This window comes from Pelophylax lessonae (genome assembly GCF_965119305.1).
Source record: "Pelophylax lessonae genome assembly, chromosome: 4".
Lineage (NCBI taxonomy): Eukaryota > Metazoa > Chordata > Amphibia > Anura > Ranidae > Pelophylax > Pelophylax lessonae.
In genome coordinates this window covers 639659999-639673412 of record NC_138771.1, presented here as the reverse complement: position 1 = coordinate 639673412, position 13414 = coordinate 639659999, and the positions used below count along the sequence as shown (strand labels likewise).

The following is a 13414-nucleotide window of genomic DNA, read 5'->3' as shown; positions in this document are numbered from 1 at the left end:
AAACCCTGGTCAGGAAGGGGGTAAAATCTTCCGGGGCTTAAGTGGTTAAAAGAAAATGTTACAATAGGATGTAATAGAAAAGAAGCTTCTCCTGAATTGGGAGAGGCAATGGAAATGTAGATGTACATTGCTGAGACAGGGATGCAGCCCTTTGGAACATGCATAACATAGATAACATTAACAAGATGAAGAGAAAATGGTAGCGTATAGAAAGGCTTTGTGTGATTACTTGCTTTATATCGGTTTGGAGATTTCGGTGTGACCGTGTATATGGGGTCCAAGAATGTATTTGTCTCTAGTAGTAAATAATCGTTTAATAGTGTTTCCAAACGAGGTTGCTGCTATCTCGGTAGGCAAATAGATGTCTAAAGGTCTCGATGTTGAGTATTATTATTTTTTATTATTATTATACAGGATTTATATAGCGCCAACAGTTTGCGCAGCGCTTTACAATGTGAGGGAAGACAATACAGTTACAATACAGTTCAAAGCAGGAGAAACTAGAGGGCCCTGCTCATTAGAGCTTACAATCTAGAAGGGAGGGTCAAGTGAAACAAAAGGCAATAACCGTGGGGGATGGGTTGATGGAGAAAATGGAGGTACATTTGTTAGGTGTTGGTAGGATAGGCTTCTCTGAAGAGGAGGGTTTTCAGAGATCGTATAAAAGCTAATAGAGTAGGAGATAATCGGACAGATAAGGGTAAGGAGTTCCATAGGATTGGAGAGGCTCTGGAAAAGTCCAGGAGGCGAGCATGGGAGGAGGTGACGAGGGGGCTAGAGAGCAGGAGGTTTTGAGAGGAACGAAGAGAGCGATTTGGTTGGTATTTTGAGATGAGGCTGGTGATGTAGCTGGGGGCTAGGCTGTGGATTGCTTTGTAAGATGCTGTAAGTATTTTGAATTTAATTTGTTGGGTGAGCGGAAGCCAGTGGAGGGCTTGACAGAGAGGAGCAGCGGACACTGAGTGGTTGGTAAGGTGGATGAGTCTGGCGGCAGCGTTCATGATGGATTGAAGGGGGGATAAACCTGTGTAGAGGTATGCCAACCAGAAGGGAATTGATAAGTTGGGTTAGGTATGGGTTAGGATGCTGAGAGATCATCTTGTATTATTGTAGGCTTAAGCTTAGGTGGGTATAGTTAGAATGGGAATGTCCAATCACAGCTAGGTAAGCAGATAGAATGGATAAGACTGAGGAGTTTACATCCAGAAGAAGAGAGCAGAGGTAGGAGGCAGTGTTGCCAACCCCCCGGAGTAAAATTTACTGGCAGAATGCCAAAAATTTACGGACGGCACCAATTTTTTACTGACATTGCAAAAATGTACATAAAATAGCCGGTTTCAGTGCTAAACCGTGCAAATATGAATAATTAAACTATAAACATGTAGATACTGCTATTAGCAATGTGTTTAAGTTAAACAAAAGTTTAATGAAATTGTCTTGGTTTAGTCAGCAATAGAAGAGACTGGTGGGGGGCCCAAAAGGTGAATCTCCTCAGCCAGTCTGCTCTGCTGAGATGAGCTCTCTCCTCAAAGGAGCTTTTAGGCTTCGTTTCCACTATTGCGACTTGCTGTGCGACTTGACACATGTCAAGTCGCACAGCAAGTCAAAAGCCATTGATTTCAATTCGGCCCGTTTTCACTGCCGCGACTTGAGTTGCGACGACTTCAAAAGTAGTTTGTGCACTACTTTTGGGCCGACTTCAGTGCGACTTCCCTCTATAATGAGGGACAAGTCGCACTGAAAGCAGCAAACAACGTACACTACGAAGTCGCGCTAGAAGTAGCACGACTTCGTAGCCGCGGTAGTGGAAACGGAGGCTTAAGCTAGAATGTAAAACAATTTTTCAGCAAGCATTAGGCTTTTAAATTAAAGTTCTTCTCTGGGCACCCTTAAACCACTCTCCCAATTTAAAAGCCTAATGATTGCTGAAAATGGTTTTACATTGTAGCTTAAAAGCTCCTTTCTAATACAATAAATTGTCTTCAGCTCTGACATTTGTCTTTGCCAGAGGCAGAGCAAACATTCTTTTTAGTAAAATGACTGAAACATACATTAACCCAGGTCCATCTACACAAAATAAATCTATCTGCTGCATTAACTGAACAGGAAGCTCTGAACAGCAAAGACTGCCTTTATCTGACCGACCTGTTCCTTCCTGAGCTGGTGTCCGTGACTCCCTCTGTGACTGTGGATGGATGCTGTCCGTGTCCGACTCCGTCCTGCAGCACAGTCACACTGTCTCCTCTCCAGACTCCACCACAACGACACAAGGCTCCATATTCCGCCGCCGCGGCCGCCTGCTCAACTCTAAGCTCAGCTTTGCTCCACATTTTCAAATTCTGGCGCCTGGCGGTGGTGTGGTGGGAAATGCGCCATGACATCCAATCAGCAGCACTCAGCGGCGCCTTGTCACAAGTAGGCGTGCCGCACTCACATCTTCTGAGTCCTGACAGCAGCCAGACCCACCCCCCTGGCCAGGGCTCCGCCCGCCCGAAAACAGGAAATGATCGGGTCATCTCGGGCATTTCCGGAACTGCACATGCGCAGTTCCGAACCGAGCCGATCGCTGCCGTTTTTCACGGGCACTTTTCTCCTGCTACGGGCATTTACGGGCAGGAGAAAAGTGCCCTGATTTTACGGGCTGTCCATAAATATACGGACGATTGGCAACACTGGTAGGAGGGACAAAGAAGGATATAAAAGAAGGAGGGTGTATAGCGAGTGAGAGATGGAAAAAGGGTGGTATGGGAAGATGGGTTCAAAAGCAGAGATGGGGGTCGTCGGAGGAAAGGGGGAAGAGGGGTATGATTGATTTCTGTGGGTATTTGAGGTTGACTTTAATATTGTTTAAGGTAGTGGCAGGGTGCTGTCAAAATCAGAAGGAAGATGGTGGTCGATCCATGGTTTCCAAAGGCGTTCAAATTTATGGACCTTATCAAGGAGAACTGCTTCTACTTTGGCATGTATCATTGCCCTAGTTACACTATTTTTGGTTTCTGTGATAGTGAGGTGAGGGGTCTTCCAGACCTTCCCGATGGTTTGTTTTGCGGCTGTGGTTATCTGTAGGAGTATTGTAAATTGTATTTGAGTTACCTTAGGGGGGTTTTTGTTAAGTAGGGCTATGGTTGGGTCTGGGGCTAATGTGGACTCAATAAGAGTAGAGAGGATGCCAAATATGTCAGTCCAAAATACTTGGACCAATGGGCAGCTCCACCAAATACGGAGGAGTGTGTCGGTGTCTTGGCAACCTCTGAAGCATGCTGGGGAGTAACATGGAAGATATTTAGCAATCCAGGAAGGGACCAAGTACCAACGCATTAGTACTTTGTTGTTGGTCTCAGAGGCTATAACGTTTTTAAGGGTAAGGGGGTAATTATCCCCAATGACCACAAGTGTAAGGAGCATTCCTCCCATTGACTATCAAACTAATATATCATGAGTTATAGATAGAGGAAATTATAACAGGGGTTCCCTGTGCCTGGAAAGTTATTTCAAGGGTTCCTCTGTGTTGGAAAGTTTGAGAACGGCTGATATAGACCATTCCGATAAGTCAATAGGTCTTGGTATTGAGTTAGTTGGGAGTTGGTAAGTCAATAAGCCTTGGTATGGAGTTGTGAACAATGACCCACCAATCTCAGATTACATATTAGAAGTTATGAATGTGAACTTTCATCGGTAATACAGTAGAGGGACCTTTCATTCCTTACAGCACTGTGATATTCTTCATATATGATTTTATTATCCTCCGGAGCGCTGGGGATAGGCAATTTTTTACATGGTGCGTTCTTTTGTAAAATAAATGTTTGGGCAGTGAGAAGCATTCAGAAATTTCGGAAAATTCAGCATTTTAGAAATTCGGAAAGGGAACTTCGAATCAAATTTTACATTGAATTCCAGTCAAATTGGAACTGTAAACATATTTCTGAAATCAAAGACTGTGTATGTTATTAGCGTACCATTTTTAATTAATGCTGTTTTTGTTAAGCCAAAGAGGATTTAAAGAGTCATTGTAATCATCTGATGAAGATTTTTCTTTTAATTATTCACTTTGTCATATTCTACACAAAAAAAAAAAAATCAAACCTTTTTAGATTCTACCGATTCAAGATTTATTGATTTTGAACATTTCGAATTCAAAAAATCCGTAAATTCGAAGAAAATTTGAAAAGACATAAAATGAATTCTGAATACGAACTCCGAATACAAATTGAATGAATCAACTGAATTTAACTAAACTAAATAACTAGATCAACGAATCTAAAACAAATTTTTTTTTTCGTCATGCAAAATTCTACTAAATTGGACCTGGTATCAACCCCTGTACAGCAGGGCTGGAGTGTGAGAGGAAGAACCAATCAGATTGTGTGCTGACCAGGAGCATGCTGGAAGGAGGAGAGAGTATCGTGACAGAGAGAGCAGCACATCACTGTGTTGCTTCTTCTTTCACTGTCCAGTCACAGGCTGGGGGTGGGTCCATGGAAGCCTGGGCTCCAGTGGCAGCCGGTGTATTGAGGGCCCAGGGGCGCCGCCCCCCCCATCCATGTGTCCGGCCCCCTAATCTGCATGCAGGGCGCCGGACGCATGGAGCTTAATGGGTTTTTTTTTTCAAATCACCAGATTAGAGCCAGAGGCTCTAATAGGGTGATGCAAAGGGTGGAGCCGGGCGCAGAGCAGTGCGCCCTGAGCCCACTCATTGTGTGACAATAGCGAATGAAAATTTGCTATTGTCACACCGATCCTCCTCCTGGCCAATCAGGAAGCGCGTCCGATACGCGTTTCCTGATTGGCCACAAGGCAAGCCCCATGCCATTGGCCGAAGAGGAGGCGGGAGCGGGAGGACTGGAGGAGACGCGCCGCCAGGGAGTGAGGAGAAGCCACTGCCGGGACTGAAGAGAAGCCGCCGCCGGGACTGAAGAAAAGCAGCCGCCGCGGCTGCTCCAGGGCTCCAGGTAAGTGCACTGGTGTCGGGGGGGCCCACACTGCATTGAAGGGGGCACGCGCGCATGCACGCTGGTCTCTGCATTGAAGGGGCATGTACGCTGGTCCCTGCATTGATGAGGGCACGGCACGCTGGTCACTGCATTGATGGGGGCACAGCAAGCTGGTCACTGCATTGAAGGGGGCATGGCAAGCTGGCCACTGCATTGAATGGGGCACGGCAAGCTGGTCACCACATTGAAGGGGGCACAGCAAGCTGGTCACTGCATTGATGGGGGCACGGCATGCTGGTCACTGCATTGATGGGGGCACGGCACGCTGGTCACTGCATTGAAGGGGGCATGGCACGCTGGTCACTGCATTGATGGGGGCACGACACGCTGGTCACTGCATTGATGGGGGCACGACACGCTGGTCACTGCATTGATGGGGGCACGGCACGCTGGTCACTGCATTGATGGGGGGCATGCTGGTCACTGAATTGAATGGGGGCATGCTGTGGTAACTCTGCATTGAATGGGGGCATGCTGTGGTAACTCTGCATTGAATGGGGGCACGCTGTAGTAACTCTGCATTGAATGGGGGCATGCTGTGCTAACTCTGCATTGAATGGGGGTACGCTGTAGTAACTCTGCATTGAATGGGGGCACGCTGTAGTAACTCTGCATTGAATGGGGGCACGCTGTAGTAGCTCGGCATTGAATGGGGGCAGGCTGTAGTAACTGCATTGAATGGGGGCACACTGTAGTAACTCCGCATTGATGGGGGCACACTATACTTTGATTACTGAAGGCCCCTTTCACACTTTTGTGACCTCAAAGTCATGCAATTTTTTTTGCCGCGTTTTTTGCCGCAAAGAAATGCCTATTCGATTTTTTCTGTTTGCGCCCCCCCAAAAATTTTGAGCACCAGCCGCCACTGCTGGGCTCATAGGAAGTGATTGCCAGCATCATTCTTCCCAAAAGACTGAGGGCATCTTGTAACAGAAAAAGAAGTTCTGCGGATGACAGCTCTAAATTGAAGGTGAGCATTGCCGCAAAGGCTGCTTTTTTTTATTATTTCTAAAGGGGCTATGTATTTTTTTTTTTGTTTTTATTTTTGGCTGGAGATCTGCCTTGACTCTTTTTCTTTTGGTCACCACCCTTGTCCATCCTAGTTTCAGAAACCAAGAAAAAAATTGTTATTAGATTAAATTTAGAGGCAACACGGTGGTTTAGTGGTTAGCACCTTTGCCTTGTAGCACTGGAGTCCGCATTTCAAATGTGGTTCAGGAATGCAATCTGCATGGACCTCGCTTGTGTAGGGGAAGAGAACTCACGCAGAGACTAGTTGATGCAGTAAAGTGTAATAACATGATAAAACTGAGGCAACACAACAGAATCTGCAGACACGGCCACACCGTGTGCTAGGCAAGACAATGAGCTAGGCAAGGAATATCTGTGCACACTGTAGATAGCCAACAGCATCTGACAGGGAAGGGGGCTGGAGGGGAAGCCTGCAATGGGGCCCCTGATGAGGATGGGCTACTGCCCTAGGTCCCTACTCTGTCCTTCCTCCACAGGAACCTTTCCCTACGCTAGTCAATCTGCCCCTAACCACCGGGGGGGGGGGGGGGCTCTGTCCCTGACCTATCCACTAGGCAAATGCATGCCAACCCAATGAGCTTACATAGTTACATAGTTAGTGAGGTTGAAAAAAGACACCAGTCCATCCAGTTCAACCTATGATGTGTGTGCGTGTGTTTGCTGTTAACCATACATTGTATACCCCTGTATGTTGTGGTTGTTAAGGTGCCCGTCTAATAGTTTTTGGAAACTATCGATGCTCCTCGCTGATACGACTGCTTGTGGAAGAGAATTCCACATCCTTACTGCTCTTACAGTAAAGAACTGTTAAACGGTTAAACCACTTTTCTTCTAGTTTTAGTGAGTGGCCACTTCTCATTGAATTCCCATTCTCTGAAAAGTGTGTTCCCTATGCTAGGGTCACCAGTACAGTATTTGTACATTGATATCATATCCCCTCTCAATCGTCTCTTCTCCAGAGAGAATAAGTTCAGTGCTTGTAGTCTTTCCTCATAGCTGATGTCCTCCATTCCCCTAATTATTTTTGTTGCCCTTCTCTGGACTTTCTCCAGTTCCAGCACATCCTTCCTGAGGACCGGTGCCCAGAACTGGACGGCATACTCCAGATGTGGCCGGACCAGAGTCTTGTAGAGTGGGAGAATAATCTCTTTATCTCTGGAGTGAATCCTCTTTATTGAACATGCCAATATTCCATTGGCTTTGCTTGCAGCAGCTTGACATTGCATGCCATTGCTAAGCTTGTTGTCCACTAGGACCCCCAGGTCCTTTTCCATCTTAGATTCCCCCCAGAGGTTCTGCCCCTAGTGAGTAGCTTGCGTTCGTATTTCTGACAACCAAGTGCATTACCTTACATTTTTCATCATTAAACCTCATCTGCCATGTAGTTGCCCACCCCGTTATTTTGTTCAGGTCTGCTTGTAAGGTTTCCACATCCTGCATAGAAGATATTGACCTGCTTAGCTTAGCATCGTCCACAAATACAGAGAGATTGTGCTGGTTATCCCATGCTCTAGGTCATGGGTGTCCAACCTTTTGGCTTCTCTGGGCCACATTGAGTGTAGAGAAATTTTCTCAGGCCGCATATTAAATATATACTATAGTTAAGGTATATAAGTAATAAAATGCCGCCGTGCCCTTCCCACGCCGCCACGCCCCCCCGCACTAATTTAACACAACTAGAGGATGATGAAATTAAATGGAATCAGTATACAGAGGTTTACTTCTTCTGAGCGATAATAAAGGAACACTCTAACCACCATGGCCACTTCAGTGATTTGAAGTGGTCATGGTGTTAGGAGTCAGAAACACTGCACATGCTCCCCTCCCCTCTGAGGCAGCCTTTGCCTACCGTTAATTGGAAGCTGCTGTGGCTGTGCCCCCGACCTGACTTCCTTCCCCCCCAGCAAAATTGTCAGGGGACAGTGGGCCGCATTGCCTGAGGTTTCCGGGCCGCAGGTTGGACATGCCTGCTCTAGGTTGTTTATGAATAAATTAAACATTTTTAATAAATATTGCTATTTATTAGCACTGCCCACACCAAAGAGGTCCGTGGTGGTCAGCCAGGGTAGTGGAATCCAAGTGGACAGCTGCTCCCCTGATGACACCTACGAAGGCCTCAGAGGAACCTGAAATCTCCCTTGTCCTCTGCCCTCTCTAAACTGCGTCTGCCGAACAGCACCACCCTTGCAGGGAGGATAAACTACACATATTCTCCCTGCGCTTTCAGAAGCTTCCTCCGAGACAATTGAGTACTGTCCGTGATACTTTTTTTATTTGCACTAACATACAAAATTTCAGGACAAGCTTTCGGGGTATGTCCCCTTCATCAAGATCCAAGCAGTACTGATTCACAAAATGTTAGCAGCATAGAAGTTTCCTCCAAAGACATACTGCTAGGTTAATTGGCTCCTGTCTAAATTGGCCTTTGTAAGGTAGGGACCTTAAATTGTAAGCTGCTTGAGGGCAGAGTCTGATGTGAATGTAAAGTGCGACAAAAGTTCTTGGTGCTATTTAAAAACCTGTAATAAATGTAGAACTCTAAATATTGCTCTCATTAGGAGATAAAGAGTTTCCTGTTACTGTAGAAAAAGTGACCAAAACCAGGGACAGGAAACTCTATAAAGATCTCTAATCATTCACTTCTCTTACCTCTATCCTTTAATATCACTTCTTCCACCTGAAAGTAAAAAAGAAAAGGGTTAAAAAAAGTTTATGTTAATATTTAATTATATTTAATTACTTAATTATTTTATATTTAATTATTTTGTTATTTTATTTTTATTTTATTTCTTCCCTGTTTATTTTCTGTGGTTTTATGTACTGTTATTTCTTCAAAGTGTCTCTTGCTTTATCTACGTGGCAGATACGAAGCTGACGTGCCAGATATCTTCAGGTGGTCTGTAGAAACCGCAGGCTTCTTATGTCTTTATATAATTTCAATAATGAAATGTTTCTGCCTTTGATAGAACAGCTCTTATGGTCTCCCAAAATTGGTATTTTAGTGTTTGGTAAATGCTGGAGGGGTAACTCTTCCGTCTCTCAGGGACTCCATTAGTGAAGTCTACTGAGTTTCTGGTAGACGTGTGCGATTCGTTTCATTACGACTTAAAAAATTTTTATTCGAAGATTAGGATGTATCTGAATCTCCAAATCACAATAGAAACTAATTTCAACAAACCCAAAATAATTTATAATGAGACACCAAATCATTCGCATTCACTCTCTCAACCAACATTGACTCTTTTTACCACCTCAAAACTGGGCACTTAAACCCCCTTCCTGCCCAGGCCGAAAAGTCATGCTACACTGTACCCAAATTACATTTTTATCCTTCTTTTTCACACAAATAGAAATTTCTTTTGGTGGTATTTAATTACTACTGGGGTTTTTGTTTTTTGCTGAACAAACAAAAAAAGACACAAAATTTTGAAAAACAAAAAAACAGTTTTCATATTTTTAATAAACATTTCCAAACAGGTCATTTTTCTCCTTCACTGATGGGCACTGATAAGGATGCACTGATGGTCACTGATAGGTGGCACTGATGAGGCGGCATTGGTGGACACTGATCAGGAGGCACTGATGAGGCTGCAATGATAGGTATTGATAGGTGGCACTAAATACTAAATATTGATAGGGCACTGATAGACGGCACTGAAGTGCACTGATAGGTGGCACTGATGTGCACTGATATTTGACACTGATGGGCACTGATAGCTTCTGGTAGGTGAAACTGATAGGCAGCACTGATAGGTGGCACTGATGATGAAGCACTGATTGGCAGCACTGATGGGCACTGATAGGTGGCATTGGTGGGCATTGATAGGTGGCACTGGTGGGCACTAGAAGGTGGCACTGCTTAGCAGTACTGATGGGCACTGGCAAGTGGCACTGATAAGGATGCACTGATGTTTACTGATAGGTGGCACTGATGAGGCGGCACTGGTGGACACTGATCAGGAGGCACTGATGAAGCTGCACTGATAGGTATTGATAGGTGGCACTAAAGGGCACTGATAGACGGCACTGAAGTGCACTGATAGGTGGCACTGATGTGCACTGATAGGTGACACTGATGGGCACTGATAGCTTCTGGTAGGCCGCACTGATAGGTGGCACTGGTTGGCAGCACTGATGGGCACTGATAGGTGGCATTGGTGGGCATTAATAAGTGGCACTGGAAGGTGGCACTGCTTAGCAGTACTGATGGGCACTGGTAAGTGGCACTGGTGGGCACTGCTTAGCAGCAATGGGTTTCCATGTGCGGGACCAATGTCCCGTTTACACAAGCCGGTAATCAGCTTTTTTTTTCTCCTCACGCTGAAAAAAAAAGCCATTACCGGCTTCTGCTTACATCACTTGATCAGCTGTCATTGACTGATAGCTGAACAAATGGTAAAGGGCTGGGATCGGCCCCCTACTCCGATCTGTGATCAGCCGAGTCTCATAGACTCGGCTGATCACAGAGCGTACCGCCCATGCCCCGTAGAGGGCGTGCAGGCAGCACATGCATGGGAGGACGTACATTGACACGCTCCAGGCAATTTAGGCCCACGCTGTAGCCATCTTTCGGCTATAGCACGGGCAGGAAGAGGTTAATGCTTATGCTGCTTACATTAGTAAATAGGAAAGTACTTTGTATATCATTTTTTATTTTTTTACATTTCTTCAGTTATTTTCTGGTTTCCAGGCCTAGGGAAAAGATGTTATCCATCCCAAGAGTCTTCAGGAGGGGAGGAAATGAGGAGGAGTTTTCACCGCTAAGCACGCCCTCCTGCTTGCATGCCTGAGCTAAGGGCAGAAGTAAATGCTACATGCATCATATTTTCTTACTCAAGCTGGTTACAGCCAGAAATGCTAGTTTACTTTGAAGCATAACGATGAAATAAATAGTGTTTTTGGTTTGTGGTGCTCAGATAAAGTGAAGTTTTGCTTTGTTGTTTGAAGCATCCAAAATAACGTGACAACATCATGAATTAAAGTAGAACTATAGGCAATTGTTTTTTTTTTTTTTCATTTTGGATAGAGCAAAGGTGGGTTATAACCCCTGCCAGTTTTTTTTACGGTTTACATAGGTAGTCAGGTTTAAAGAAGACACAAGTCCACTTGGCTCAACCAATAAAAAAACAAACATAAAACAGTAAAGAAAACCTGTCGGCCATTCCAGGCCCCAAAAATTAGCCCACATGCGTTTACCTGACAGCAAAGAACGTTGTATTCTGTGGTTGGAGGTACATTAGGCATTCACAGGATAAATAAGTAAGTGTCGGCCATTCCAGGCCCCAAAAATTAGCCCACATGGGTTTACCTGACAGCTAAGAACGTTGTATTCTGTGGCTGAAGGTACATTAGGCATTCACAGGATAAATAAGTAAGTGTCGGCCATAAAAGGCCCCAAAAATTAGCCCACATGGGTTTACCTGACAGCTAAGAACGTTGTATTCTGTGGCTGAAGGTTCATTAGGCATTGACCGAAAAAATAATTGTCGGTCATGAAAGGCCCCAAAAATTAGGCATTCAATGGACATGAAATGCCTTTTAATGCCGCTGTATTTACCGAAGACAAGGACCATGAATTGATGTGGGTGGATGGCGGTCTGGCAGATATTTGTGGCCTGTCATGAGGAATTTCAATGAAACATGGTCTACTGGTCACATGTGTTGAATTCCTCAGAGATCCATGCCTCATTAGTTTTTATAAATGTGAGGTAGTCAACACTGTCATGCGTTAGGCAAGGGCGCTTATCGGTCACGATCCCCCCTGCTGCGCTGAACGTACTTTCGGACAGGACACTGGACGGGGGGCAAGCCAACAGTTCAATTGCAAATTGTGCAAACTCTGGCCAGAGGTCATGGGTCAAAGTTCTCCCCTATGTAAACTAATAAGGCCGCCGCAAACAACGCCATATGTTTGCAAAATCAGTGGGCTGCTAATGAGGCCGCGAACCGACCGCCGGGCGAACCGCAAGGCCATCCCTACTCAAGAGTTCCTCTGTGTTGGAAAGGTTGAGGAAGGTTGAACTAGAATATGGGAACAGATTAAGGGTTGTTGGAGTGTGCCAAAGAGGAGCAACTCATTCAGAGACCAAGATGACTATTATTGTCACGTACCTGATCCGAGGCCGAGATACAGAGAGGGCTCCCCTTGCGGCTGAGTGCGGCACACCCCTGGGGTTGAGACAGAAGCGCCCACAGAAGCACTGGTTGCCGGCAGGGTCCTGATGGTAGACAGGCGGTCTCTAGCAGAGTGCTGGGCAGGAAGTAGGTGTAAGACTGGCCAGGGGTCAAACACAGGAAGCTGCAACAGGTGAAAGCCAAAGGTATAGTAGGGAAGCCAGAAGCAGACAAGTCCGTGGGGAAGCCAAGATCAGGTACTGGAGAGCAGGTAGACAGGAAGCAAGTCCGTGAGCCAAGCCGAGGTCAGATAACGGGAGAGCCAAACTGGAGCAGGGATGGTCAAACGAAGCCGAGGGTCAAAGCCAGGAGGGAGAGCAGACAGGTCAGGAACAAGCCGGGTCAAACTGGAATCCAGGAAGTAGCAATGCACAGGAAACAGGAAGAGCTAAAGACAATCCAGCAATCTGATGGGCTGAGCAGAGCCCTTTTATAGGCCAGTGAATTAGTCTATGGCCTGAGTCCATTGCGGCCATGGGAAGTACTGGCAAAGTTGCCAGTTTGCAGCACAGCCATTCCACTGACAATGAGTCTATGGCCTGAGTCCATTGCGGCCATTGGAAGTACTGGCAGAGTCGCCAGTTGCAGCATGGCTGTTTCTCTGACAGTGCCCCCCCCCCCCCAAGGGGCAGCCTCCGGATGCCCAACCGGGCTACGCTTCCCGGGAATCTCCTGTGGAATTCCTGTACCAGCCTGGGGGCATGCAGGTTACTAGCGGGTTCCCAAGAATTGTCTTCAGGGGGTAACCTTTCCATTTAATAAGATACTGAGTTTGTCTCCCTTTCTTTCGGCAATCCAGTATGGACTCAACCTCAAATTCCGTCTCCCCTTCGATCGAGACAGGAGGTGGAGGTAGCTCGTCTCTCCCAGGAAATGGACTGGGGACAACTGGTTTGAGCAAGGAGATGTGGGAAACTGGGTGTACCTTAAAGGAGTCAGGAAGTGCCAGCTCAAAAGCCACAGGATTGATCACCCTCTTGACTTCAAATGGACCAATGAACCTGAGCCCGAGCTTCCTGGATGGGCATGAGAGTTTAAGGTTCAAGGCTGACAGCCAGACTTTGTCTCCAATCTTGAGATTCTGACCCTTCTTTCTTTTACAGTCATGAAACCATTTATAGTCCTCCTGGGCTTTACGCATGGCTTCCTGTAGGGTTTGATAGTTGGTTTGAATGAAGCTGATCTTGGACAGCAGGAACTGATGCTTCCGGAAGGGT

General features: G+C 46.0%; 1 protein-coding gene across 1 annotated transcript in view; it reads right to left on the bottom strand.

Annotated features, from left to right (window-relative positions):
• Positions 1 to 13414, bottom strand: part of LOC309552893 (phospholipid scramblase 3-like) — a gene marked incomplete at its 3' end in the record, with an annotated part of 205367 nt that overhangs the window by 137466 nt on the left and 54487 nt on the right. Inside the window, exon 4 of the mRNA XM_082253801.1 lies at positions 8673 to 8700. Coding sequence (XP_082109927.1) covers positions 8673 to 8700 — 28 coding nt within the window. The remainder of the gene's footprint in view (positions 1 to 8672; positions 8701 to 13414) is intronic.